Source organism: Osmia lignaria, chromosome 3 (assembly GCF_051020975.1).
Source record: "Osmia lignaria lignaria isolate PbOS001 chromosome 3, iyOsmLign1, whole genome shotgun sequence".
Classification (NCBI taxonomy): Eukaryota; Metazoa; Arthropoda; class Insecta; order Hymenoptera; family Megachilidae; genus Osmia; species Osmia lignaria.
Window position 1 is genome coordinate 5,580,427 of NC_135034.1, and position 27,958 is coordinate 5,608,384.

The 27,958-nt window shown below is 33.9% G+C and overlaps 5 protein-coding genes across 36 annotated transcripts in view; 3 read left to right on the plus strand and 2 right to left on the minus strand.

The window, feature by feature from the left end:
- The window catches only part of Mondo (MLX interacting protein mondo), a 40,907-nt gene extending 40,223 nt beyond the window's left edge, over nt 1-684 (plus strand). For 25 of the 27 annotated variants that reach the window (XM_034326475.2, XM_076693295.1, XM_076693297.1 and 22 more), the window contains one exon: nt 2-684. The gene's annotated coding sequence lies outside the window, so the exon portion shown is untranslated. The remainder of the gene's footprint in view (nt 1) is intronic. The other 2 variants (XM_076693306.1, XM_076693302.1) reach the window with 2 other exon arrangements.
- A 3,463-nt stretch (nt 685-4,147) lies between these two features.
- On the plus strand, nt 4,148-6,449 carry LOC117605306 (contactin-5). Its single transcript, XM_076693168.1, has 6 exons — nt 4,148-4,175; nt 4,247-4,537; nt 4,602-4,792; nt 4,865-4,994; nt 5,102-5,203; nt 6,286-6,449. Exons 1-6 carry the CDS (start codon nt 4,148-4,150, stop codon nt 6,447-6,449), a joined length of 906 nt encoding a protein of 301 aa, XP_076549283.1.
- Nucleotides 6,450-9,602: 3,153 nt separating this feature from the next.
- Nucleotides 9,603-12,606, minus strand: Rrp40 (exosome complex component Rrp40). Of its 2 annotated transcripts, XM_034326487.2 has the most exons (3): nt 12,370-12,606; nt 12,008-12,221; nt 9,603-11,939 (listed from the first exon to the last, which is right to left on the minus strand). In XM_034326487.2, the coding sequence occupies exons 2-3, from the start codon at nt 12,196-12,198 to the stop codon at nt 11,405-11,407; spliced, it is 726 nt and encodes a 241-aa protein (XP_034182378.1). In that variant the 5' UTR covers nt 12,199-12,221; nt 12,370-12,606; the 3' UTR covers nt 9,603-11,404. The 2 variants fall into 2 exon arrangements, with proteins under 2 accessions (XP_034182378.1, XP_034182376.1); XM_034326485.2 differs by lacking the exon at nt 12,370-12,606 and having other exon boundaries at nt 12,008-12,350.
- Nucleotides 12,607-12,644: 38 nt separating this feature from the next.
- On the plus strand, nt 12,645-25,532 carry Srrm234 (Serine-arginine repetitive matrix 2/3/4). Of its 5 annotated transcripts, none has more exons than XM_034326468.2 (10): nt 12,645-12,854; nt 13,421-13,662; nt 13,962-14,066; nt 17,840-18,121; nt 19,832-19,957; nt 20,037-20,115; nt 20,923-20,978; nt 21,058-23,070; nt 23,144-23,314; nt 24,507-25,532. In XM_034326468.2, exons 2-10 carry the CDS (start codon nt 13,433-13,435, stop codon nt 24,655-24,657), a joined length of 3,213 nt encoding a protein of 1,070 aa, XP_034182359.1. In that variant the 5' UTR covers nt 12,645-12,854; nt 13,421-13,432; the 3' UTR covers nt 24,658-25,532. The 5 variants fall into 5 exon arrangements, with proteins under 5 accessions (XP_034182359.1, XP_034182361.1, XP_034182360.1 ...); XM_034326470.2 differs by lacking the exon at nt 24,507-25,532 and adding an exon at nt 23,586-23,843; XM_034326469.2 differs by lacking the exons at nt 12,645-12,854; nt 13,421-13,662; nt 13,962-14,066 and adding an exon at nt 14,105-16,396.
- Nucleotides 25,533-25,663: 131 nt separating this feature from the next.
- Nucleotides 25,664-27,906, minus strand: LOC117605309 (peroxisomal membrane protein 2). Its single transcript, XM_034326489.2, has 5 exons — nt 27,449-27,906; nt 27,262-27,357; nt 27,035-27,182; nt 26,837-26,956; nt 25,664-26,746 (listed from the first exon to the last, which is right to left on the minus strand). The coding sequence occupies exons 1-5, from the start codon at nt 27,544-27,546 to the stop codon at nt 26,660-26,662; spliced, it is 549 nt and encodes a 182-aa protein (XP_034182380.1). The 5' UTR covers nt 27,547-27,906; the 3' UTR covers nt 25,664-26,659.
- Between the last annotated feature and the right edge of the window lie 52 nt (nt 27,907-27,958).

Genomic DNA, 27,958 nt, shown 5'->3' on the forward strand with positions numbered 1-27,958 from the left:
GCTTCCAGATAATAATCAGCAGCTACAATCCATGTGTGTGTTCAAAGAAACAAAAGGCAGATGTTTTACAAAGGAACGTAAAGAGAGGAGTTGTACAATTTTCAACAAAATTGTTTTACTCATGGTTACTTCAAGTTTTTTCACTTCTCGGGTAAAGTTTCTCTCTTACACATTCTCTGAAGTTTGGAATTTGAGCCAACACAGGTATCGAGTCTCTTGGCATCCATAATTTATCATCAGTTGTCTCCCTTGACTTGGAAAATCAATGACTCTAAATAGGATCATTATATCTGTCTCCTGTGCTGCTCGAATAAAAAATTGAGGGATCGAAGATGCGGAGGTGTTCACCATTTCCGAAGAATCTCAGCGATGTAATGGCGCAGAATGGAAATGTTGATAATTATTCGCCGACGATGGAACAGGAACAATGGGATCAGGTTCGTCTGGTGGCTCCTGGAAAACGGGGATACGTCGATGCGCCTTGCGCGGCAACCTTTGACATTTCGAGAGGACGGGTCGAAGTTTCCACCCTCGTGGCCTAGGTGCCCGGTTAAGGTATACCTCGTTTTCCTCAGGCTCATCCGGCCGACACCGTGTATACAATCAAACAAAGACGAAGGCGAAGCGGAGAGAAATACGATAACAGTCAAAAAAGTTTCTCTCAGAAAAGAGAGTTTTTTTTTTCAATGAAATCTGGCTGTTTGTAATTGGAAAGTTACGCGGAAATCTTTTGCGGTGCAAAGTAACGAAGATAGAGGGACGAAAAGGAAACTGGGTCGACGAAAGGCTTCTTCTTTAACGAACGCTCTAATTTACACGTAATCGCGCGATGAACGAGGAAAAGGTCTTCGTGGTTTAACAAGTAAACCGTGGATGTTATTTTGTATTGCTCTGTTCAAATACCGTGTATGATTAATTGGAGCGATACTTTATTTATACAAGTTGTGTACTAGCTCTCCCACGCATCTGGCTGGAGTTCTAAAATGGTAGGAGACAGGAAACGTTGAATGACTACCCCCCTTTTTTTTTTAAATGGAACTTTGTCTAATGAAGTTTTATTCTATTTTAGAGTTATAATTTGGCCCAGTTAGATGGAATACCATATTCTAACTATGTAGTTAGAAAAGTTATCAGAATATGGAAACACAGTTATGGAAGTTCATAAAAATCTTTAATATCAGAAGAATGTTGAAATGAACATTTGCAAGAATTTCACAACAGAACAAAGTATTCTGGGAACGTTTTAATGTCAGAGCTAGACCTTTCGACTGTTTAACTTTCTGCTCCATTATTATAAAAGACCCAGCCCCTTAATTAGCGTAACAAGTTCGACCGCGCTTCCAGATTACACGTGTACAGGGTGAAAATGTTCAGCTAGCTACCAAAATGTCATTCACGAGCGAACTTTACCTATCAACCGTCTATTTTTAGTTAAAATAAAGAAGTGATTCGACGTTTGGTAATTAGAACAATGAAATTTTATATGTAACTCAGAAGAAACATAGAAAACTTTTGAACTATGCAGCTTAGTAGAAACAACGGTTGGTTAATATTACAATTAACCGTAGTCGACGAAAAAAGATATCGAGGAATTATTTTTAGACATTGTTCGCCGGAACTAAAAGCCCGTAAAGGTTCATCGTACTCTCCAATATATTGACTTTACGATAGAAATTCTGTAAGAGGATTACATTACCCTCGTTACGTGCTATCGTATATACTGCTTTGCATTATCTCCCCTCACAGTTCATTATCATCGAAGTGCATTACGTTGACATTGAGGCGCAATTTTGTAGACTATTCTTGCATGAATACGCCTGGGATAAGTTTAATGAACAAAGTCACTTATGAGAAGAAATGAAATTGAAGTATATTAATAGCGTAACAAGAAAGGTAAATCGCTAAAAAGTTGCTAGTTATAATAATATTTATTTCGTTTAGCTTAAATTAATCATCATTTTTATTAAATGATAATTAAATTCAAATCTGTATTATGGTTCTGATTCCTCTTGGAATTCGTGTATTGACCGATGTGATTAATTTCGTCCGTGTAAATGAATGCCACGGTAAGCCATGTATCCCCGTTGCTAATTACAGCCAGTGATAATTAGAAGTAATGTACACCCTTTAACACAGTACATACGTACGTAATTTATTGCATTAAAATCCAAATTTAATCGGATTTTGAAATTTGGGAATTTTCAGTTTCAGATATTTGAAATTTCAAAGTTTCCCGCATTCAGAACGATAAAAACTCGATTTATCGAATCAGATCGAATACTTGAAATCGGCTATCGATTTCGATCGAGTATCGAACATTTTGAGTACTTCATACATATACAAATAACTCAAAATATGTAACGTGAAACAATTAAAAGGTAAAAAATCTACTGCAAATGTATTGAAATTCGATCGATCTTTTCTTCAACGTCACCAATTGCGTCACATAGATAAAGATGGAGAACAGTGACGAAGCGGTCCTTTCTAACCCCTTAAAATATTGGTACCAAATAAACCAGGGTAAATATTAGGTTCTTCTAAATACTTGTTTATTATTCTCATAAATGGAATTCAGTTTTTATGTTCCATTAAACTGCGTCAAAAGTAACTAAATACATAAATTTATCGATAAAGTAAAATAACAATATTCTTTCGATCTCATAAAATTTCTTTTTTTATTATAATTGCTTAAGTATAAAACCATTGATTTTTTAAGTTTGCAGGTTTAAACAATATAAATAATTACACAGAAGAAGTACATTGAGTTTACGAAAGATCAACATTCATTGATTCGTCTGAATGCATATTAAATAATAACAGAGGATTATGAGGCAACATATATATTACTGTATAAAATCAGAAAGTTTGATGAATGAGAACAGACAATCTCTGCGTCGCTGACAATTCGTGTTTTCGTACAAACGGAAATACGTAGTTGGCAATAGATCTGATGGTTAAATTCTTTGAAGTACTGATCGATGATAGTTACGTTGCGGTCGCGTGTGGCATGCATGCACATACATACCAATTCAGCGACAGATTTCAACCGCTCCTCTTGTATCCATGGTTCACTTTGTACAATGGTGTTCACGTATGCACACATACAAATGCGAGCAATCATACGCAACTACCGCGATTATCCCATTGCGAGGTGTCTATCGTTTTTGTCTGGTTAATCCTGATAAAGATAGAGGGAAATATGGAGCAGCTCTTCCTCAATCAGTAAAGCAGATTCAACCAGTTCTGATACGAGTATCGATGCACTTGTTCCCGCGTGCAGTGATCCATTTAACGAAGTAACTAGCCATTTCTAGACCCTTCGAATCCCTCGAAAAAACAATCACCATTTTCAAATTGAACGATGAATCTTATATAAAATGTATGTCATCGATTGGGAATAACATTTAATTTTTCTTATATGTATTAATAGGTGTAATTTATACAGTTTACAGTATTTTATATGTATTTTTAGAGACGGCAGCTGTTACTTTCATTTTTGGTGCAGTTGCAGCCCTGTTGTTTGATCAAGTTTCCTGTTTAACCACGAGAGCGCGCCATCGGCAACTCAATAAAATCCAAAGAGCGCCGGACGGGCGGTGTTCCGCGAAGCGTGATGAGTTTGACAGCTCCCGCGTACTGAACGTTATTCAAAAGTAAAAAATCGATCAAGAGATGAGGCCGAAAAAAAATCCTTAACACGTTTTCCGTATGCATCCACGCGAGACCGTCTAATATGGGAGAATGGTTGGTCATAGAATCATTACGCTGATATTTTTTCTGGCAGGTAAGAAAGGATAATTCGCTCGGCCGTAAGTGCACCTGCGGATCAATGTGATATTACACGTTCAGCCTCTCTTTCTGCGTTTGTATACGTGAACTGTATAAATCGTGCTAAGTACACGATCGTTACGATTCAGGGTCGAGTTATGTAAATTTTAACAAGTATTTTGATTTCTCAAGCGTTCCGTTTCAATTTTTATGTCAATTTTTTTTCTGTCTTCTATTCGATGTTAGGCGAAACCAATTGGAGAAAAATGTAATTTATAATTTTGTATGAACGAATAATAATTATACAAAATTTTCTGAATAGGTGTAAAAAATTTTAAAGAATTTTGTATACATGTACTTGTACGAATTTTAAGAACAAATGTATGATGATAAATTAAAAACAACAAGTACTATATAAAAAATAATTTCATATAAAATTTCATTGTAAATTAATTCAATCATTTTATGTCGTTTTCAGCATGGCACGAAGCAGTAACTTTAGTGCCAGTACGCTCGGTGGCTGTAGACCTTGGACAGAATTTGACTCTGGCATGTGCAGAAGAAGATGCACTGCCACAGTCAGGAGAGTCTGTTGGAATGATGTGGATAAGGGAGGGACGCGAAGATGGACAAATTGAACGTCTAAAGGTTGAGCCTAATGGAGCATTGGAACTTATTAATGTCAGTGCAGATGATGCTGGAAACTATTCATGCACCTTAGATGATGATCATGATGCTGTTAAAACTAGAATCAATGTACAAGTTAGAAGTAAGTCATCATTTGATTATAACTTTTAGATAGTTGAATATTAATATATGTATTGTGTTTTTAGCTCCTCCTCCAGCTTTGCACAATGTATGGGTAAAACCATCAACAATATTGGCAAATATTCTTTGGGAAGTAGCTGGCACAGGTGGTTATCCTATCATAGATTTCACTGCCGAATATCGTCTTAAACCAAGTGTGGGTGAAGAACCAGAAGACTGGAAGCCTATTGTTCCAACGCACATTCCACCAAATTCTGTAAATTTCCCTTACATCAGATCAGTATTCTGTTATCTATAAGTTTTGTTAATATGATTAATGATTCTGCAGAGGCAAATTGATGTATATCACTTGGTGCCAAACACGACCTATTCTTTCCGAGTTTGGGCAACAAATCAGCTAGGGAGAGGTGACATTGTTGAGGTTGAAGGTCATACACATCACAGTATCGAAGAACTAGGTACATAATGTGAATTGTACTATTCCATAAGGGCAGGATTCTGCATGAAAACAAAATCAATATTTATATATCAATATTGTATAGCTTATTAATTGCGATTCTTTCAGAACTTGCAAGACATCTCTTAGCAGGTGTAGAAAACTTTGACACTCGTGTCTGGGTGGCAGCAGTAGGGATAGTTATGGGTACACTTATGATTCTTGGTATAGGTACTTGTTACCTCCTCTATCGTGAGTGCAAAGTACCCTGTAAGCATTTCCTGGTAACTTTATCTAAAGGCTTTTGCTTCTACTCTTTCTCTTTCATGCTATTTATTTCTGCTGATGAAATTTCTTTTCTTTTATGCAAATGAATTGAAATACAGATATAGAATATCGAATTATAAAAGTGTATGTAAATCGATTATTATCTCGAGAAGATCTGCAGCAGAAACGATAGCATCACTAACCACTTAACTTATCTATGGCCCTGATCTCTAGCTTTCTTTACATCAGCTATTCTCCTTTCAATCAATTTAGTGCTATTCTAATACAGTGCCAATTATCTTTCACTAATATTTCCCTACTGCAAGCGCTCTGCAAATTATTAGTATTTTAATGAATTTTTTAGCGTTTAACTTAAAAAATTTATTAGCATTTAATGAATCTTCTAACAATACCATTTTAACATAATAACACTTTTATAACTTTTGCACTAAACACCTTACAACATAAGGCACTAAAATAATATGTAACATATTTTTACCTTTTCTGTACAGTTTGCCTGTCAGTAGCACCTTTTATGCTCCTAATAGGAATGAAACCTAAAATTTTGAATGAATTTTATTAACCACCAAACTTAATCTATCCATTTATTTTACTTTTTTCTCCAATTTTATCAAATATGTTATATTTAGAATTCACATAAGTTTTGGTGGTTTATATCGAATTTGTTATGCAGAATGATTAGTGTCATGAATATAGAGTATTATGATAGTAATAGAGCATTATGGCCTAGATAACATTATGTGCTATTAGTATGTCTTTGATTATATCAAATATAGTCAAAGACAGCACATATGTACATATATTTGCTGGGTAAACAGTGTACCTATCTGTATAAATAAATTTTTAATACAATTCATTAGCTATACTTATGTAAAAATAAATTTCAAATTCGATTTCTGAAAATTTATTATAAAATATTAATGAGCATTTATGGCCTAGCAAAGGATTTGTAAAGGGAGAGGGTAGAAGCTAATATAACTCGTGGCCCAGACCAATGAAGATTAATCTCCGTTCCCGAATTGCAGCGCAGCTGGAGGAGCAGGAAGTGATTGAACTTGTACCCAATATCATTCTGAATCCAGGATTTTTTGATGAAAGAATCGAACATATTCCGCAAGATGAAAATTTCAACAACCAGACTACCACACGTTTGAACAATAACAGCGTTGTGCAACCTATGCGACTTTAGCGATTAAATACTTAGATTTCTGTGGCTAATTTTTATTAACAAGTGGCTTGAGCACAATTTATGTGTCACCTTAAACGTAAGTAACTGGAATTACAAGAGGCCTCGAATCTACCAAAGTATCGCAGAATTTAGAGATCGGGTAAGCGGTGAGGTTGACGATAATCACCGTTGAAACTGAGATTTGTTTTTGTTTATAGTCAGAAAAATTGAGAAATGCATCATACATTTTGAGTGTTCGAATGAAGTAAAACTTTTCACTTACAATGTAAAGTGTTCAAAGCATATGTAAGACTCTGTTAGGTTTTGTGAAAAAACGGAGTAGAACATTTTTGAAGATGTTTACAAGGAAGTTCTAACATTGAAAATCCGATATTATTGCTCATTAATCGAGCTTAAAGGTGAAGAACTCCTGTAAGCTAAACAAATATTCTTAGTAAGACTGTAATTCTAAGAACAAACAAAACGAAATTTCCGTGAAATTAAAGTTCGTACGGTGTTAATATAAGTGGCATACTTTGCTCTTACATTCTGCATGAACATGACAATGTTTTTACAATTATTTTTAATCATTATTACTGCATACAAGTGAAATCTTAAGGGACGACAATATCATGCAGAAAGTAAGATTATCGCAAATTCACATAATCGGATTAAACAGATTTTGTCAGACGCGAGGTATGATAAAGGCTTGCTTACTGCCGTTTTAAGGTGTGCAGAAGTCATTGGTACGAAAGTTCCTTTTTTTTTGCGTCTTTACAAAGATTTTTTTTTTATTATTATTTATTGTTATAAGAATTTGTTTGTTTTTGTTTTTAGAGAATATGTTGGTAATGTTTTTCTTCCAAAGAATTTAAGATTAGTGAACAATGCACCATATACTCTTTCTGGAGAAAAATCCTGTGAATCAGAGAGTGTACAGTGTAAAAACCATGGTACTCTAATTGAAAAGTAATTCTACTATGTTAGCATTATTTATAATAATATTATATTCTTCGTACTTTTAACTTTGCATGCAATCATTCAATTAATATGTAATGCTTCAACATGCTTTTGCACCACCTTAATAACAAATGCAATATTTACCGCTACAGAATTATTATAAAAAATACTATAAAATCAAATTTTATCAAAAAGAAACTTTTAACAAGCGCGAGATAGCACAATTTTTTTAACAATAAGTTTCAGTGTGTGAACTTTTTAAAAAAGTAAACGAAAAAAAAAAAAGAATCCATTAATAATCTTCGTGATATTCAGCGAATAAGAATTATTCCTGGGCATCATACACTTCAGTTCAATTCATTGCATTCAGATTAGCAGTAAATGTAGGATAAAGTAGAATAAGTTAAAATATTTTGGATATCATCTTTGATAGAATCAAGTTTGATAATGAATTGTTGAAACAAATCTTTTCCCAGATATTCATTTTCTATGATAATGAATATTATCATCTCATTGAAATTGCATAAAATGAAATTCAACTTAGTCAATCAATAAGGTTGATGATTTTGATAAAAGTTCTTCCTGTACAAATACATAGTTATTTTCCACAATTTACAAGTAGTATCATATCAGAATTTGTCATTGTGAAAAATATCTTATTATAGTAGTGAGTGCTTAGTGTTGAGGCTTTTCTTCATTAAAAATACGGTATTATTTTGATTCTTTACCTAAAGCTCTCAGGAAAGATCAAACGATATGTTCTTTTGTTCTTGTTATTCGGTTTTTTGTTTTTTTGTTTTAAATTAATCTCTATTAAAGCTCTCCAAGTGACGAATATAGAACTGGTTGTGGAAATTGATTCTCGTATTAGTCTTTCATCTGTTATTAGTGAAGTTCATATTGTGAGAAACATAATACCTTAATGACTCTACTTAAAACAATTGTATAAGTTAATATCTTGCTTTTGTCAATATAAAGAAACTGACAAAAAGCAATTTGGTGCACGCAGGTTGTATAAATATTGGTTGTGCGTTGTTACATTGAAGCTTTATGATCTGTTCCTCCCTTTAGCATGATAAATTATAGGGGTGAACAGACTCAGTTCGGCTTCGTACTATGCACTCTGTGTTGTGAATGGTATATATACGCGCTAATGAAAAATAATAATACGATAATAACAATAATGATAACGATATAAATATATATATATATATATTTATATAGCCGAGGCATCGTAATATTTTAGCTATAAGCAAAGACAATTTTTTATATAAATAATAATATTGCTGAAATGCAGTGATGAATATTTATCTACATATTCATATAGATAATTTTGTGCTATGATATCGAGCTTCAAGAGTGATCTAGTAGATTTGCCCATTAAGAATCTTTGATGTAGAATATCATATTTCTTCTTTCTTTCAGAAGAGTCGTGTTGTATATTCTTTCATTCAGAGACTGTATAAAGCAGACATCATTTTGATAAATTTTAACAATGCAAAATTTTTAAATATTAATAATACATAGAACAATTGTATTCATTTTCTATACAAAAAGAATCTTAAGTTTAAAAAATTCAGCAATAATCTATTCAATACTTCAAGACACGACCCTTCATATCTCATGCACATTCAAATAAAGTATGATCACTTGTTTCTGCTGACTTACATAACAATAGATATATTGTAATTTAAATGTTTAACTGTCTCTATCAAAGCTATCTGGTGAAGGCATAGGTTTTACATTTAGTGGCATTAACAACATGGTGAAACCTGATAAGAAAAAAAAAAGTATAAATGTTACTTGGAATATAAAATGAGAAATTATTCTTATAATTGCTGGCTACTATGAGAGCTAACAATGAAGCTAAGTCCTCTGAGTTTAGAATTCTGCCATTGCATATTATAGAAGATCTGCATATCTACCTATGCAACATAGGATGTTTATAAAATCACCTTCATTATATTAGGAATACAATCAATAAAATAATATCATTAAAGCCAAGAATAAATGATAAGATAATAATTATAATTTTCTTTTTGAAGGATAAATAGTATTTTTTTAACATTATGAATAATATGTTCTTCTTAATTAGGTACTTCAGATTGATATTAAAATCAAAAATACGTTGCTAAGTTTAATTTTATCTAACAAATTTTTTACCTTTGTATACCAAAAAATGAATCAGATTGTATACCAGTGTTAAATAGATATATTTTTATGAGGTAGATTACAATAACATAAACCTAGTAATTATGGCAGATATTTTGTTTATATTCCACATTATATAAATTCAACAAAATTAATAACTTTTTCAGGTAGTTTTGTTTCCCATTTATGATCATGCATTTTTGGATAACAAACGCTATTAAGCACCACATGTGCATAGCATTTATCATTATACCTCTATAGTCAAATGTATTTCATTAATATATTTACTTCACATAGCACATGTGAAACATAAATTAAGTAAAGCACAGTACCATAGAATAGTATAATGGTTGCTGGTGGCACCATGAATCGTCCCTAACATACATATTGCTTGCCGATGACATACCAGAATAAAAAGAAGTTTAATGTGGTTTTTACAAAAAGCTTCAAGTTAGTTGTGCTTTTTTCCAAAAAGCCTCTTTTTCAATTTCTCCTCTGAGACTTTGCATAAATATCTGTATTTACAAGTGAAAACAATTGTAAATACTAAATATTTCTTTACTTTTTGTAAAAACTACACATCTGTCATGTCATTACCTATTAGATTAATAACATTAGTTTAACAACCTTACATTAAGTAATGGTAAAGGAGATTTATAATGGTAATTCCAGAAATAATGTTATAGAGAATAAGTATTAATCTTTACATTAGTTTTTGTATTAAGTTATACTGTGTTGTGTTACACATATAGTAACCAAAGTATTTTTGGTGATTTCTTTACATAAATTATTTGTTTTATAAAAATGAAAAAACAAAAACATACATAGCAAGCAACATTTGTATATAATGTACGCATTGTCGTTTTATTTCCGTATTTTGTATAAACTGTTGTATTTGCACGCTTGATTAATTTACTTTATTTATGTCATATACATTTATATATATATATATATTTGTCACATTATTATTATTATTATTATTATTATTATTTAAAATCTGATAATACTCCATGTCCATATAGTGTTGAGCACTATTTTAAAATCAGTGTTATCTTAATTTTAAACTTGGAGTATGGACTCATTCCATTGCTATTACACGTGGTTGTAATATTTAGAAAAATGTTTTCCTAATACTAACATGTTCATAGTTTATTTTATAAGCTATGAACAATGCACATTCCATCACGTACAAATCCTGTATTAAAAAAGAAAAACTATAAAAATGTAATATGCTTGATTTAAAAGTTGTTTAAGTATTTTTGTGGAAAAAAAAATAAAGAAAGTCAAGGTTGTGCTTGAATATCTGATACTATCATTAGTTAGATATTAGCTTTCATACTACAGTTAAAAAGAAAAAACAAATATTAGTTACATATCAGACAAAATATAGCAGATCAACTTATTCATCTCTAACACTTAAATACTAATTACAATCATTAAAGGTACATTGTAGGAACTAGTACACCCTATTCGATTTTTCTTATAGAGTTCTGATTTGTTTGAAAGAAACGTACTTTATAATATTAACTTCATAAAAATACTTTTGATATTAAATACATGTTCATTATTAAATTGCAATCGGAAAAACAAATATTTAAGGACATTTTTTCACATCATTCATTAACTGTAGTATTACTCACATTTTTATTGTATTAGTGTATCAGTATACATGACCAGCATACTTAAAAATGTGTGTACTATGTGTAGTTCTAATTCTACATTTTTATCACAATGGTTGTCACAATGGTTGTCACTATAATCATCATATTTCACATAAGAAATCATACAGATTTATTTATAAAACTCATTAAAAATATTGATACAATAAATAATCATTCATAAAAGATGATTGTCTTTTATTGTAATTAATCAGTGTTGTTTGATTGTGTTAAAAGAAGTGTTTTTTCAATCTCTGAACACAATTTTCTTATATCATTGGGTGCAGCATATTCTGCTGCTAAAATAGCATTTGCTACTGCTATTGTTTCATGAACAGTCCTTGCTTTCACCCAAACCCTTCCATTCATACCAGCTGCTACTTCAAATGCTTGACTTTGTGCAAGTGTCTTGAACAATGGAGATTTATGATTCAATATCTTTCGAATGAGACTCAAGGAACATGTAAAGAGCATGCCCTCGTTACTCAAAACACCTAAGTCCTTTTCTTTGCCATGAGAGTCTACGCATACAAGCTCTGGTTCCATATCTTTGCTAGCAACCAAAAGTTTTGCAAACACAATGTCCCCAACTTGAATATCAGGACGGTTCTTCTTAGTAGCTCCTTCAAATGCAAGATATGAGAGTGATGCTTGGTCACTGGCTCCTATGTCTACTTTAAATATATCACCTCCCTTCTGTGTTACTATCCCAATCACATTCTCTCCACGATTTGGTATGTAACTGCAAATCATATTTTTAATGTTTTATTATTTAAAATACTATTATCTTACTTGATGAAATTCAATTACCGTTTCTGATAACTATCTACATAATATACAGCTGGTTGCGTTTTCCTCAGTATCCCTGCTTTATATGCAAACACTGTATCGGCTTCGCGACGAAGACCGGGTCCTAAGACAATTGTTTCCTTTTTGTTAATAGTTGCAATATCTTTTACAGCATCACCAGGCATCACTATATCTCCTACGGTAACTTCCATTTTTCTTTACAAGTTAAGAATTCCTATTTTGCATTAAAATATGATCTTGATAGAGGTTATAAACATATAGCATTTGTTAAAATTGTTCATTGCCAAGTACTCATAAAAAAAATTATACAGAAACAACTTTACTACTTTCGAATAGAATTATTTAATGTATTAAATATTTACAAATAGTGTAATTTTATAATTTCATTATGTTGCATCACATGTGTTTTCTACCAAGTATTTTCTGCAAATCTCGCGCCTTTATTTCAAAGAAAAGTGCATGCGCAATGCACCTTGCATAAATTGATGCAACAATTAAGGTAATGTTTATTGTTCAAACATTAACTTAATAATCGAATAAATCAGGTGACTTTTATGTCTGATATTTCAAATATCAAATTAAAATAAATGTTCCTCTTTTCGCATCAGTACTAATCAGGAATAATAATTAATTACAGGGCGATGCAACTTTGTTGGTTCTACGCTCGTAGAAACAATGGCGCCACCATACAGTAAGTTCCGAGGCTGCCGCGTGAAACTGTAACGCCACAGAAATCGCGGTGCTCGTTGTTTTTTTTCAGTGATCGATTTCATTTTGCAATAATTCGGGAAATCGACATTTCTGTGGATGGCACAACAAGATTGTCACTACTATTACTAATGCTAAGGTAATATTTTACAGTATTGTAAAACATATAGCCGTGAAATTTGCGCAGCATTCGCCGGATCGATAATTGATTTGGGTGTATTATATTCTAACCTACCTTCCTGTTCCCTTTTGAGTTATTACTTTGATCGTGACATATTATTAATTAATTCGTTACAATTCAGTTCAGATTTGTATGATGCTTAAAAAGATTATTATAGTTTATCTTGTAATTGCTGTAATGGAAATCTTTATTTAGGTTTTTAAATGTGGCCACTATGTCTATTATTACTTACTGTCATTCATTGTTAGCATATTTATTAATCTTTAATTGCCTATAGAAATGTTCTTTTATTTCTTGTACCTGTACAACTATAGAAAAAATATTGATAACATCATTTTATTTAAACTTCCTATTCCTTTATAGACTATAATTCAAGTAAAATATTAATACTGTGATATAACATATGTGATGAAACTTATTTAATTAATGAACCCATATTATGTAAATTATATAAAGTAATAGTATATCATACGTTTGTTTACAATAATAATATTAACAAAAGATATTTGTATTTTATATTGCAGGTATAATACAAAATGTATAATGGAATTGGATTACAAACACCACGTGGTTCTGGAACTAATGGACATGTCCAAAGAAATTGGGCAATTATACGCAAAGCAAAGGATAAAGTCACCTATAAAACTGATGAAGGAAAATTGGATCAGCTGAATAAACAACCTAACAAAGAAATCCTAGATCATGTTAGAAAAAGAAAAGTTGAAGTAAAATGTGCAGAATTAGCAGATATTTTAGAAGAACAGGGGTAGGTATTTTTATACGAATGAATCATACAACTGAGAATTTAAAAATGAAGAATAAAATAGTTTTCTTAAAAAGAAGTTCAAAAATGACATATGTAATAAATGTGTAGCTTTATTGACTCCTTGAACCCAATACTAAATTAGATTTTAAACTTCAATTGGATTTAGCTTACCTTTGGCTTCAATGTATATCTCTGGTGTATATTTCTTAGCCAATGTACTTTCTATGAACAGATAATTAACAAAATTAATATTTGCCAGGATTTTTGTATTGTATTAATATTTGGATTTTACTTTACAGGTTTACAAGTGAGGAGGTAACAAAAAAAGTAGAATCATACAGATCCATGTTAATGGGAACAGATACTAAACCAGTAATATCTAGGGATGAATTTGGCCGTGTAAAGTAAGTACAGTCTTTATTTATTTCACTCTTAATTTTACATTTCTGCATTTATACATGATATTACAAATTATATATTGAAATTCTGCTAAAATAAATAAACAGAGAATCCATGTTTGAGAGGAAGTATGTTGTATGCGATATAAGACAGCCACTTTCTGTAACCTGTTTGTATATTTTATTAAAAATCTCATTGGTCACGAGTATAAACATATAAAGGATCTTATCTTTAGGCAGAAACGTTGCCAGAAAACAGTTTCAATTTTTCTTAAGTTCTTCTCTCTTCAAACTTTGAAAACCTTAGGATCTCTTATGTACATTCTACAAAATTGTGTGCGTCTCTAAGATCCCTTGAAAATCTGAAGATCGTGATCGCGAGAGCCCTCGGGGCAAGAGCCCAATAGTTACTCAACTGGAAGCTCGTGTAAATGCAATCTTCGAGCACTTGCACCCCCTCGTCGAGGCTCAGGTTCCCGCTAAACCCAATATTATTGGAGGGTGGAGACGTTCGCGTTCCCTCGAGCCGGCTTTCAGGGATATTACGCCGACGATATCGACGTACCCCATAGCGCCGGCGCCACCCACGAAAAGGGAGAGTCGAAGGGTGTACAGAAAGAGAAGAGAAACAGCTATATATCCATCGGGACGAGGGGAGAGGGAGAGTTTGTTCCAGCATCTCTCACTCGACTTTTCCGCCTCAGTGCGAGGATGGACCGGCGTTGCGACGCTCCGCGTCGTCGACTCTCGACGTATATCCAGGAATCGTCGACAAATAAAAAGGAATTTAAAAAAGGGAACATGTAACGATCTCGTGATACGTTCGATAAGAAAATCACAAAAGTCTTCCATTAGCGTGTAGTCCATCGATATTAGTATATTCAATTAAGTGTTAACTCGTCGCGTTTAAGTGTAACTGTAAGGTACGTAAATATAATTTGGAAAAGAAGAGATTAATACGTGCTCGAGTAAATAATAATTTCATAATTATTGAAATTTCATCCGCCAAGAAACGCAAGTAATAAAGCTCGAAAGATAGGGAGAAGACAATCCCCACGTGTCTCTAATTGATTGAGAAAGGGATCAAAAAGTTGACAAAGAATCTAAATTATATTCCAGATAATCCATGTGTCTCCGAGTCGATCAGTCGACGATAATTAATTAAGAAAAACCAAAATCTCGTCGTACGACGATGGTGTGCCTGATCCGAAGTCTTCCTTAGTCTAAGCTGAAATACAACCACGATATACTCTTATATTCTTACACTAAAATATACAATCTATAATACTGTACAAAGCACAAAAGGGAAGATCTACGAAGAATGGTCTGGTGGTTGATGGAGCAATCGCCCCAACTAGAAATGAAGTAAGAAGGGATGATTTAGGGAGAAGCTCGTTTCAGCGTTGATTACTCTCGGTGGAAGCAATCGATCAAGCGACACGACGAAAAAAAGAAAAAAATTATTCAACGACTACCAGAGAAAGAGAAGAAAAAAAAAAAATCCAACGGGGCATAGGAAAGCTGACGTTTGTCGTCATTGTCACCGGATGATTGTTCTTGCCAGGAGCTTTGAATAGGAGAGCAGCGGTGCTGCTGTAATCGTGGGAGGAAGCCATTACCTGTGCCTCCACCCTCCCAAACTATCAAAGCCTCCCTCGAAAAGGGGATTAAGCTGCATCGGAAGTACTTGCAGAGCGTGGCCCGACCGGCAGAGCTCCTTAGCGTAAATTAGCGGCCGATCGTCCTTAATGCTCATCTAATTACCGGTCGTTAATTATTCAGACCCTACGGGATTGATGGTCTAGGAAATTGGATGTTGAACGAAATGAAATGATTTAATGACAACGACACCGGAAGCTATCGTGGATCTTCGTTGTAGACACGCTGTGTCTCGCTTGATGGATAACAAATGTAAAAAACAAAGGTTTTAAGGGATTAAACAACGTTGTGCCTCGTAGCAGAGAAGAGAATTTACAGGGGAAACAAGTTCAAGAGGATCCACGACGCGATTATTAGTTTAAGAGGATCAGAGGAACGAGAGGGATTCAGTTGGCTGTTTATACTCGAGGAATGACCATGTCCGTAACGGTGTCTCCGTCGAAGCCAGCACGTGGACGCGGTCCAGCCGACGGTCGCGCCTTCTTCGAGACCCTGTGGCGTGGGAATTTCTTCTTGGATCGACAGAAGGTCGCGAAGAGATCCAGGAAGAGGAAGTTACAAGCGGCGAATGGAAAGAAGCGTGCACAATTGCAGATGCGACAACATTGTTGCTGTTGTCAACGTATACAACTGCATCTACTCGCCGGACGGCGAAGCAATATACGCTCCGTCGTCAGGTGATTTTATATTTTATTTGCATATTTAAAAATTAGATTTCTCTGATTACAGGGATATTTAATATCTCTAATCGGTATCTGTATCTACTCCTGTTTAACTTTCTTCAACACTTAACATTAATTACAAAATAATTATATTGCCAATGGAGATGTCAAATTAATATCAAGTTACAGCAGAACAAAGATTTTATTTCGAATAAAAATTGAAACGCTTCTCTTCTTGAGGTATCTAAAGGGTATGTCTTGCTCAGTCTTAATAGAAGAAGCAACCTAGAGATGCCATAAAAACTATTCATTGATCCTATTTATGTAACTAGTTGTAATAGCTTTGAACATTAATACAGATAGTAGTTGACTAGAAAATGTTAAAGGAAAGTCCAGCTTTAATAGAGGATGAATAAAAAGAACGGAGGGTGAAAAGAGATTAAAAAGGCAAACAGCTTTTCTCTTCACACTGGGGATGACTCATACTGTTGACTCCCTAATCCCTTACGAAAGGGAAACATTTTCGTGTAAACAACTGTTACCCTTTGACACGCTGTGAACATTGAAATTAAGATCCTTAGAATTTCTAAAAGCCAAAAGATCTAATTATTAGATTCACAGAGGACCAAAATGTGTTGAAGATAAAATTAGCTGAATAGAATTTTCGGTAAATTTAACAGAACAGAGTGAAAGCGTGTTAAAGGGTAATCAAAAAGAGGGGGTAGAGAGAAAAAAATCATTTTCCCGGTTAAGCTGAGCTGGGGGGTGAGCAGCCAGCGAGCGGTTGGCTGCTGAATTCGAGCGTGTAGCGGGCGAGTGGCGCGAAAGGGATAGCAGAAAAGAGAACAGCTGGATTGTATTGATCCGCGCTCGAGCGTTGGCGTAGGGGTGGCTCGACCGACCCCGGCCTCGCTTGGTACTTTTCACGTCGTGGGGCAGAAGAGGGGTCTCCTCGTATAGAGCCTCTCTGCTGTTATGTCACTACCTTGCCGCATTGTCCGGACGTTTTCATCGACGTTCATCGCGACAACTCCGAGGAGCACAATCTCCAGCAACCCTTTATTTGTCATAGCTTTTGCTGCTAGCTCGATGGATCGTCGTGAAACCCGCTAAGTTCTTTCGCGCGCGACGATGACGGTGAAAATCTCGACGCGGTACGAATTCTCCTTCCCTTTCTTATTCGAACCATCGAGTGATATTGTAAAATATCAAAATGGGTTACGGTGCTCCCTCCACCATTTCAAGTGTGTTTATTTATACTCGTAGCTCTGTGTCGTGTTAAATGTGTCTCTTGCTCCACTGGTCACGTGTTTCTATGTGCGAACTTGATCCACGGGGTCATTGTGATTACATATGGTATCCCTCGTTGAAAACATTCGTGGCATCAGTTGCTTTTACTCATCTTAAATCAGTGTATTTAATTTGAATTGGTACTACAGCGTTTATGTATTCTTTCAGCGTTCGAGAGACACATCAGATTGCCGAGGCGCAACAAGAGAAAAATGCCAAGCTACGAGAGGCATTCGGCATATCGGAGTTCTTCGTAGAAGGAAGTAGCCTAGATCCGGAAAGACACGCGCGCGAAGCGGAGGCAAGAGCGGCGGCTAGCAAAGTGTACGACCTGGTTCGAACACCAAGTCCAGTACCAAACACGACCTCCGCCTCTCCGGAGAAAAAGAAGAGAAAACGATCCGGTAGCGCTATCAAGAAGAAAAAGGGAAAGAAGCACAAGAAGGAAAGGTAAAGGACAACGTAATGGTGCACGGGTCAGTGGAGGCTGGATTCTGTGTTCCAATGATTGTGAAAACTTACGATAATTGTATATATATTATTACATTGTGCTGTGGTATAATTGGATAACAACACTGTATACTATGGCGTAGCAGTAGTATTACTACAGCATACTATATAGTATAGTAGGAATAAAATAGTAGTCAATATTTGTTATATTATAGTGCAATGTTATAATATATGTACACTTATAAGGTGGCTTAATTGTTAAGTAAAAATTACATTTATTTGCAGAAAGAACGAACATGAATCCAGGTTCCAAGACCGAACAAACATCCCCCTGTAGTAGTTCCTCTCCTCCCCCGGTTAATTATTCATTTACCGCAAATCCACACTCGTTCATTTGCTTACTACACACCTCTTGTCAGATACTGACTCATGACTCACCTACTATTTCATGTCCCATACACCTTTCTCTGTTTCAAACAGAACTGAGGAGGACTGAGTGCCTACCCAGTAGGCTCAGTAGGTAAGTGTGGTCGTCGCGTCTACTTTCAAAAAATGAAAAAAACACTCTTGAGAAAATGATATTATACTCTGTATTGAGAAATGAAAAAAAAAAGATAATCGAGTCCATTCGTTGCATTATGTTTAGGTATTTTGTCTCACAGGCGCAAATCGGAGGTAAATGTTTGCTATACTCCAATTCGTGTAACATCAGTATAATAAATTATAATATGTGTTTAGATTCAATAATGATGGTGTAAGGAATGTGCGTAATGGGCAAACATTTACTTGATGTACAATTTTCAATATCGCGGTTTCTTTATTTCTAATTAAAATAACGTTTAATCTGACGCGTAAATCATGCATTTCTATCTTTGTTGTTGTTATCGATAAAGCTTGTTGTTAATGTCATCTCTCTATTTTTTTCTGACAAGTCCGTCCCTATCGATGGTTATCAAGGTAATGCTAATCCCATATTATATCAATACTCCTCATATTTTGTATACTTGTCTTTTGTAAAATTTTTGAAAGATTTGGTTTCTGCATATGTATACATAATCTTAGATAGTAGAGTAACAATGATTGGAAAGAAGTATGATAAACTAAATCTTTCAAATGAGTGATTATGTAGTCGGTTTGTTAGCTATAGCCCAATATTGTGACTTTCACCTGTATATGTATCGTTGTATTTATATTTTTTATTACTTAATTCACTTGGGATTGCGGTGAAATAAAATCAATTTTATTTATTCTTTTATTTTTTATATATTGACAAGTATTAAACTGTTTACATGCTGCATTTCCTCTCTCTCTCTCTATATATATAAATATACATATATAAATAAGTTAGTTTCCATCTTATTTTTCTTTCAATTCAATACCTTATCCAGATGCTGAAATAGTTCAGTGCAAAATTCCGTCGGAATACACGCGTTCTGAATTCTTAATTTTTCAAATTTGTTCGTTACTTTGATCGAAAAGCAGGTAGCTTGTATCATTAGAATAAAGTATTTGTTTCACACACGGATACATTGTACTACAGCTTTCTTTATTGTCAGCACAAGGTATGCACTTGTCGACAGGAAGACGCCCACTGCAAGAATTAATAACTAAATATTATTTAAAAAAGAAAAAAAATAAGAATACAAATAAACAAACAAAATTATGATTGCATTCAGTGAAACTTTTATTAATGACAAATGAATTCCTTAGGTCGGAATCGCCAAAGGCTAGCAAGAAAAAAGAAAAATCTAAAAAGAAGAAAAAGGAAAAGAAACACAAGAAGACTGAGGCTAGTTCCTCTGATAGTGATTCTAGTGAAGCGTCAGATGATAGCAGGTAATAATATAAATTAAAAGTAACCTCTTTTATAAGTATTTATGTGTTTATTAATATAATGTAATTGTATGTTGCATAGTTCTTCTGAAACAGAATCAAAGAAGAAAAAGAAAAAGAAGAAGAAGAAGTCTAAAGCTGAGGCAAAAGAAAAGCACGAGGTAGGAGAAACAAATACGAAGGAAACGGATATAAAATTTCTCTCTTCCTCTCTCTCTATCTTTCTATACATACATATACATATTTATAAATCTCTATATTCATATATACCTTAGCACGTGAAGCAGGTGCATGCGACATTCTACTTTTACGTTCATTTTATCCTTTCCCCTAATTAGTTTGTTAATTAAAACATTGAATTATCAAAAATTTGTGTTGCTGCCTAACTTTGAATAAGCATGATTCATTGCTTGTTTCTGTAAAGATTTTCATCTGATTTTCAAAAAAAAAAAGAAAAAAAAAATTAACAGTCATTATTTCAAAAGTGTAAATCTCAGTATTGTTTGTAATTATCAGCGCCATTTGACAGGATATATTCCCTGAGTGAGTACCAGATATGCCGCTAATCAATGTAATAAATAATTTGTGATTTTTCTATTCGTACGAATTTTGCGATTGTTGTTGCCTTTTCACTCGTTTTGTGTCGAGCACCATCACATTTTGCGAGATAATAATAAATAGGAGACTGCTTGTTCTTTGATACAGGTGCAATGCAAAGTATATTAACGGCATACAATGTTCACCTACTTCTGATTTTTATTTTCTCTATCAGTACACGAACTTTTAGTCTAAACATTACATACATATCATGTATATTTGTATTAGAGCAAATGAGCAGACTCCAAAAAGTCTTAATAATTGCAATCTCTCTCTCTTTTTTTTTAATCCTACTAACAAATACATATGCATGATCGGTGTTCGTTAGATAATGGTGTTTAATTTAATAATCTGTACTATTCTTCTTCTAGAAGAAGAAAGTAGCTGTCAAGAGGAAGCATCAGTCATCTGAGAGTTCGACAGACAGGTATATTTATAAAGATAATCACTTTCAAAATTCATGTCCACAATTAGAATCTTAAATAACATATACATAAATTGTTTAGCTCGTCAGAAAGGCCAAGGAAGTCTATGAAACATGACAAAGCCGTGGAAAAGACAAAGAACGACGAAACAGTAAATGTAACAAAAGAATCTCGCTCGAATCGTTCTCCAAAGAAGCAAGAAAAGGGTAGAAATGAAACTCCGCCAATTAAAAAGAAAGATTCTCCCATCAAGAAGATTGTTCCAGAGAAGAGGGATAAGTCACCAGTCGTTGTGCACAAGAGTCCTCCACCACGGCGTCATAGATCACCGTCGAGAAGTAGAATCGACAGAGGAAGATCTCCTAGAAGATACTCAAGGTCGCGACGAGTTAGTCCTTCGCCTAGGAGAAGAAGGATTTCAAGATCTCCTAGAAGGTATAACAGATACTCTGTATCCAGAAGCAGGAGTCGGTCAAGGTACGATCGTTACGGGTCACGACGCAGACCATCACCCGTTCCCTGGCGTCGTAGATCGGATTCGCGAAGGAGATCAAGATCACCCAGAAGGCAAAGGGACAGACGAGAAAGATCTAGAGAACGTCGTAGAAGTCGCAGCAGGACTAGGAGTAGATCTAGACGATCCACCTTGAGCTATTCTCCGGTAAGAAAGAATCCAGAACGGTATAAGCAGATATCGGAGGAGAAGAAGAAGCGTGACGAGAAGAAGAATCGCGATAGTAGTAAACGAAAGTCTCGCTCTAGCTCTAGAACGAGGAAATTGAGAACAATTACTCCCAGGGTCAGGCTACGATCTTCTAGCGAGGATGAAACCGACATGGCGGACGACGAGCCGAAACCTGAAGACGAAGAGAAGATGAAAGAGTTACACACTTTGAAACGTTTACAGAGTGGATTAGCCGCGAAGGCTCGAGAATCCATTGGTAAGAAGGCAATAAATCCTATTAAAGTTAAGGAAGAGAAGAAAGAAGACAATATCCTTGATATAGCTTTACCAAATGAACCACCGAAAATGGTACAAAACACAATTGGTCCTGCTGAAGAAAAGTCTAAGTCAAAATCACCTGTGTCGTCTCACCTACCTGCTATTCAGTCTCCAGTGTCGAGCAGATCACCGTCACCCGCGTTACCGTTAACACGAGAAGAGGCAGCTATAAAAATACGGTCCCCTAGTGAATCACCTCCTCCCATGTCCCAGGTGTCGAATAAAGTAGCCTCAAGGTCTCCGAGTGTGGCAGCCGAAACGAATCATCAGGAATCATCACCGAGTACTCCTAAGAAAAAGTCTCCGCTTATTTTAGCGTTATGGTTGTACGGTTCGTGGAAATGTTCGTCGCAAGGCAAATCACCACCGCACTCGCCACCTCCGGCAATAGCTGACAAAGATGCAACGATAAAACTGCGTTCTCCGAGCGAATCACCGCCTCCTCCTCTATCGAACAACGTGAGCAAGTCTAAGCAAGGATCTGCATCTCCATCCACTTCAAAGAAGAATTCACCTGTTTCCAAGAAACATTCTTCAAGAGATAAATCCTATTCTAGATCGCCTTCCAGAGTGCACACAAGGTCGACGTCTGCGGAGAAAAGGTCTCCCAGATCGCCTAGACATCGATCGAGGTCAGTCTCCAGAGAGAAGAAATCACGTTCCCCATCGAGAAGCAAGAAGTCTGTATCTCCTAGGCATAAATCTTCTGTCTCACCTTCGAGATCCAAGAAATCACCAAAATCACCGACAAGATCAAAGAGATTAACCAGATCGAGGTCTTCTTCGGAGTCGAAACACTCCCGTTCGAGGTCGGCCTCGCGTTCGAAAAAGTCCCCTTCTCGTTCTCCAGAGAAGTCAAGGTCCAGAAGTAGGACCAGGTCGTTATCGAAAAGGTCCAGGAGTCGTTCGTTGTCGAAAAAGTCGAGGAGTAGGTCGTTGTCGAAGAAATCACGAAGTCGGTCGTTGTCGAAGAAATCTAGAAGTCGGTCATTGTCGAAGAAGTCGAGGAGCCGATCACGGTCATTGTCTAGGATATCACGGGATAAAGAAAAGAGAAGTCGCTCTAGAAGCAGTTCACGTTCTTCTTTAAGGTAAATTATATTTTAATAATAATTAGTAACATGTTATGGTTATTGTTGTAATATTTATTGTTCCTGTTCACAGTTCAAGGCATAGTCGTAGAAGTTTCTCTAGCTCATCGAGATCATCAAGCAGTGTTTCTAGCAGATCTTCTCGTTCAACCTCCAGCAGTTCAGCCTCGAGTAGGTCACGTTCTCCGTCGATACCACGACGTCATGGTTCACCTAGTTTCTTAGATAGACGTCGTATTACAAGGTAGGTGTTAAGGTGAACACCCTCGTAGCAACAGATTTTACAGAGCACCAAGCCAAATTTTGTAAGACCACTGCATCGACCGTAGAGATGTCTACCTTTTCCAAACCTTTATTTTTATCTTCGTATTTATTTGCATTTTTTATTTTGTTTCTCGCTATTGATTCATTTTGAAAAAATTGTCGTAAGAACAAGCAAAGCGATGGTATCCGATAAGTACATAAGGTTTAAATTGTATGATTAAACTAATGCCATTTTGTATTGTGTCCTACAGGGACAGATCGAGGGACAGGCATAGAAGATAAAGTTACGGCTTGGCACAGATGTTTCTTTTATTTTCCTACGATTATATAATGTAGTAGTAAAAATGCATACCGGATTTCATTTTCATACAAGCAAATGACAGATACAAATGAATAGTTTAATAATTATTGAATAAGCGTGATGATGAGTCGTGTCGTTTTATTATAGTCTCGTAAATAGTATGAAACATTATTATTAAATAATTTTTAACGATATAACATCAAGTAATTTTCTAAGGGATTATTTTTAGACACTAATGAAAATTTCTACTCTGTAAACAATAAGTTCGATAATTACGTTTCGTTTTCTAGAGTAAACGTGTGTATTTACTCAATTCTTATCGATAATACGAATCGTATTTCGTCAAACAAGTATATTTATGTTTGTATGATTTTTCTTTCGTATTTTTTTTTTCTTTTTGTTTCTCATTTTTATCTAAATTGCTTATAAATAATCTACAGATATCATGTAGATGTAGCATGCGTGTATTTTCCTTATAAATTATTGTAAATTATACATTTACAGTAGAAGTTTTCTTTTATTTTATGTCACAAAATAAAATGTATTTACCGCTATAAAGCAAGCCTCTTTCTTTAGTTCAAGATTTCTTTCATTGTGTTTTGTGAATCATTTTTGATCCACTATCTTCCTTGATCAAACTTCCACCAAGGTAAGTGACACATTTTTATTTTGCATGGTATTTTATTTTATTGCATTGCATGGTTTAGTTTGCTATTTCCTTTCTGTAATTACAGTATACGTTGAATCATACATTTTGATGTTAATTTGGACATAGTAATTATTTCTGATTAATATATACATTTACTTGAATTTGAAGAAATGTTTCATTGTATATACAGTTTTATACAATATTGACAGTTATTTATTTTAGCGCCAGGAAGCGACCAATTCCATATCACCGACCGACTCCGACACCACCCTCGTCACCGAGTAGTTCAGAAAGCAGCAGACATAGTAATTGGTCAAGTCCAAGTCATCAATCAAGTTGTTTCCCAAGTCGGAGTCCATCGTACACGCGCTGAAGCGATCAACTGGATCCCTGAAAGACACTCGACGTTCCTTTTTATGTATCAGATTTGGAATGGTATGGATCATGGAAGTCTCTTTCACGCTTTTTCTAACACTGTTGCATAATACAAATCACGTTTATTAACAAGAAAGTTTTACCTATTTTCTGATATCAAAAAATATGATTTCAAGATACTAAGAGAAGAAACGCCATTCTAAGTTTGATGCATGATCTTTAAGTATTTGTAAATTCTTAATAGGCATTTATACATTTGATCTCATGACTTAATAATACTCATTGGTGGTGATTCATCATAATGCCATCAGTCTCAGTATTAGTATATTTCATTATTTTAATTTCAGTTTTAATTTAATCAGGTGATCAAAGCTAGTGATTTCAATGTAACTACAGTGCAATTATCCTGTTAATTGTTAGGGCAAATTTATTAATCTGAAAATAGAAAAAATCGATTTCTATTTATTATTTATTATTTAATTTAATGTAATTGAATGAGATTTTAATAATAGGAATATAATATTTTGCGATATGATCGTTTTAAAAAAAAAAATGATAAATGTGGATTATGTTGTGTCACAACTTTGAGAATTTTAAGTCTTCATATAAAGACATTTTTCGTAGACTTACTTACATCTAAGTATTTAAGCAATAAGGAGGCAATGATGATTATAAAACATCATAAACTATGTTGGTTGCAGCTTCTTAAGATCTCACGTTATTATTCAATAGCTATTCCATTATTTAAAAGTTCATTTAATACTACACAAGTAGTGCTACATTTGCATGATTGTTTAATCATGTGATTGTTTGTTATACAAACACCAGCTAGTCAAATTCTAGACATTCCATTGATAATTAAACATACTAGACTATTTTATTTATAATTGATATTTATTATTTTTATAATTGACATTTTAGTGCAATCTTCTACATCTGTTCCTTTTGTACATAGATATTATTGTGCATAATGAAACCTAGCACTTTGCTCATTTGCTTTTCATTCTACATACTCAATATTTAAAGAATTGTATATTTATTTAAATGTTTAATTATTTATTTATTTAATTATTTATTGTCACAACTTACTAGTCATTTATCAAACAAAGAAAAAGTATAAAAGTGATAAACTTTTGAACTTTCTTTTACTTGCAATACTCAATTTATCTGAACACTAGTCAAAAATGTTTTTTTCTTGGCTATAAGGCCAGGCAGCGTACCAAAAGACATAATTAGACTAGTCTTGATTATTCAAAGTTAAGTCTTGAAAATGTATGTATAGGGTTTAAAGTCATATTTGAAAAGTCTACGTTGTTTATAATTAGATAGACAAAACTACATAGAATTAGCTCTTGCATAATGACTGACTCAGTTTTATTAAGAAGTTGTCAAGTGTTATGGTGTTGCAATACTGGTTCTTCATTGATGCATATCTATGGAATAAAAATGTTCTCATCTCAATATACCTGTTTTATAAAATTAGTAAATTTAAAGAATGTTATTTTAACATTTCACTAACAGTTTTTCTATAGTACCATAATCTTTTAACGACGCATGAAATGAAATTCACGAGTATGCAAAAGTGAAACTTGTTAAACTTTGTCCACCATGGCTTTTGACATTAATATTTATTATTCATAATTTACAGCCATCGAATGTTACCATCGTTGATATGAAAAAAATTCTGATTATATCTGTAATATACTCTGTATTGTTGTTGTGTGATTAAATTAAAAAGCTTAAAACATTGCTTCCCTTCCTTCAAAGCTCTTACATAGTTTATTCATAAATATTCTTACTTTATAGTTTGCATATTAATTCAGGTATTTGCAATATGATACTGCAATACATACATAGAAAATAAAGCTCAACATTGGAATGAGTATTTACATAATGTACACGCAAAATATGTATCAACCCTAACAAGTATGGTCCCCTTTTTATGTTCTTAATTTTATACCTAACAACACCGTAAGTCAAATTTATTAAGTATTAATATGTTATTTTCCTGTTGATTGCTTGGATCTCTGTTGTGCAAGGTATATGGCCCAGAAGAAACCAATTAAATTTACCACCAGAACACGTAACTGTAAAGAAATTTACAAGAAATGTATTTTTTATTTAAGACCACAGAAAATATATACTCAAACAATTTATTACACAATGATAATACTTACCAATGGTGGAACATACTTCAAATTCAGATACTGTAACAATGTTATGTATTTCAAGTTGGCAGTAAGTACAGGCAAGTACAACTTTTTCAGTTGTTTGTAAGAATCCTCATATGTGTTACCCTGCAGTAAAATGAATTTTAATACGATAAAGTGTATTAAATTATGAATATAAATTAGCTATGAAGTAAATGATTATACCTCAAACAAAGCTATCATATATAATGCTAATGCTTGATAACATGGTGTATATAACAATCTCTCTACCAATAAAAGTATAAGAGGATTCTTTAGTAATGGTTGCATAAAAGTATAAAAGTAATGTGGGGCAGGTCCTCCAAAAAGTAATCTATAAAATAAAATGATATTCTAATATAAAAAAATCTAAATGCGAATTATGGCGCAAAATTTGAGTAAATTAAATTTACCCAAAGAGAGCAAAGGCAAGTAAGCTATCTTGATTAAGACGTTTTACTCCAGAAATCTTTTGCGATATAAAATTTCCGAGAGTGGCGATTATGCAACTAAAACAAAAAGTAGCCATATCATATTTCATTCATCAATTTAATAAAATTTATTATTTATTCTTTCTCTCAAATTGGAACAGTAACATACCTGGTGATTGCTTTAGTTTTTAATGGGCTATTATAAAGACGCTCGAAATAAGCACTAGTAAGATGAAGTATGAAATTCGTTGGTTTAGATAGTGCCATTCTTATGGCTTAATTCTTCTCTGTTTATTAAGCAACTAAGAGGGAAGAAACGAGACGTAAACTTGATGTTCTTGTAAAAAATAGATGGATGGTCTGATAACGGTATATGCTAGATAATATTACAGCTGGGATATAAATGCTCCGAATACAAATTCAATTAACATAGTTCGCAATTAGGTTGTGCATTAAATAATTAAATACACCGCATCAATTATTATTCATCTGTTATATTTTAATAAATTTTATCATAATAATAGGATATTATTAAAAATGCATAGTACTGATGAGTTTTAAAATTTTCGGGGAACCACTTTATATTAGATTAATCAAAGGTGACATACACAACATTTTATTTAGTTATAAAATCATTATTATCCTTAAAACTATTCTTTTTTTTACATAAGCATACGAA

Bases quoted from the DNA above. Each gene is read 5' to 3' on its own strand.
- LOC117605306 (XM_076693168.1), top strand. From the start codon at position 4,148: ATGTATGATGATAAATTAAAAACAACAA. The intron at 4,176-4,246 runs GTACTATATAAA...TGTCGTTTTCAG, and splicing joins TGATAAATTAAAAACAACAA to CATGGCACGAAGCAGTAACT. The intron at 5,204-6,285 runs GTACTTGTTACC...CCCGAATTGCAG, and splicing joins ACTTATGATTCTTGGTATAG to CGCAGCTGGAGGAGCAGGAA.
- Rrp40 (XM_034326487.2), bottom strand. From the start codon at position 12,198: ATGGAAGTTACCGTAGGAGATATAGTGATGCCTGGTGATGCTGTAAAA. The intron at 11,940-12,007 runs GTAATTGAATTT...TATGATTTGCAG, and splicing joins GTAGATAGTTATCAGAAACG to TTACATACCAAATCGTGGAG.
- Srrm234 (XM_034326468.2), top strand. From the start codon at position 13,433: ATGTATAATGGAATTGGATTACAAACACCACGTGGTTCTGGAACTAAT. The intron at 19,958-20,036 runs GTAATAATATAA...TATGTTGCATAG, and splicing joins GAAGCGTCAGATGATAGCAG to TTCTTCTGAAACAGAATCAA. The intron at 23,315-24,506 runs GTAGGTGTTAAG...TATTTATTTTAG, and splicing joins GATAGACGTCGTATTACAAG to CGCCAGGAAGCGACCAATTC.
- LOC117605309 (XM_034326489.2), bottom strand. From the start codon at position 27,546: ATGGCACTATCTAAACCAACGAATTTCATACTTCATCTTACTAGTGCT. The intron at 26,957-27,034 runs GTATAATCATTT...ATTTTACTGCAG, and splicing joins ATATGATAGCTTTGTTTGAG to GGTAACACATATGAGGATTC. The intron at 26,747-26,836 runs GTAAGTATTATC...ATTTCTTTACAG, and splicing joins TGAAGTATGTTCCACCATTG to TTACGTGTTCTGGTGGTAAA.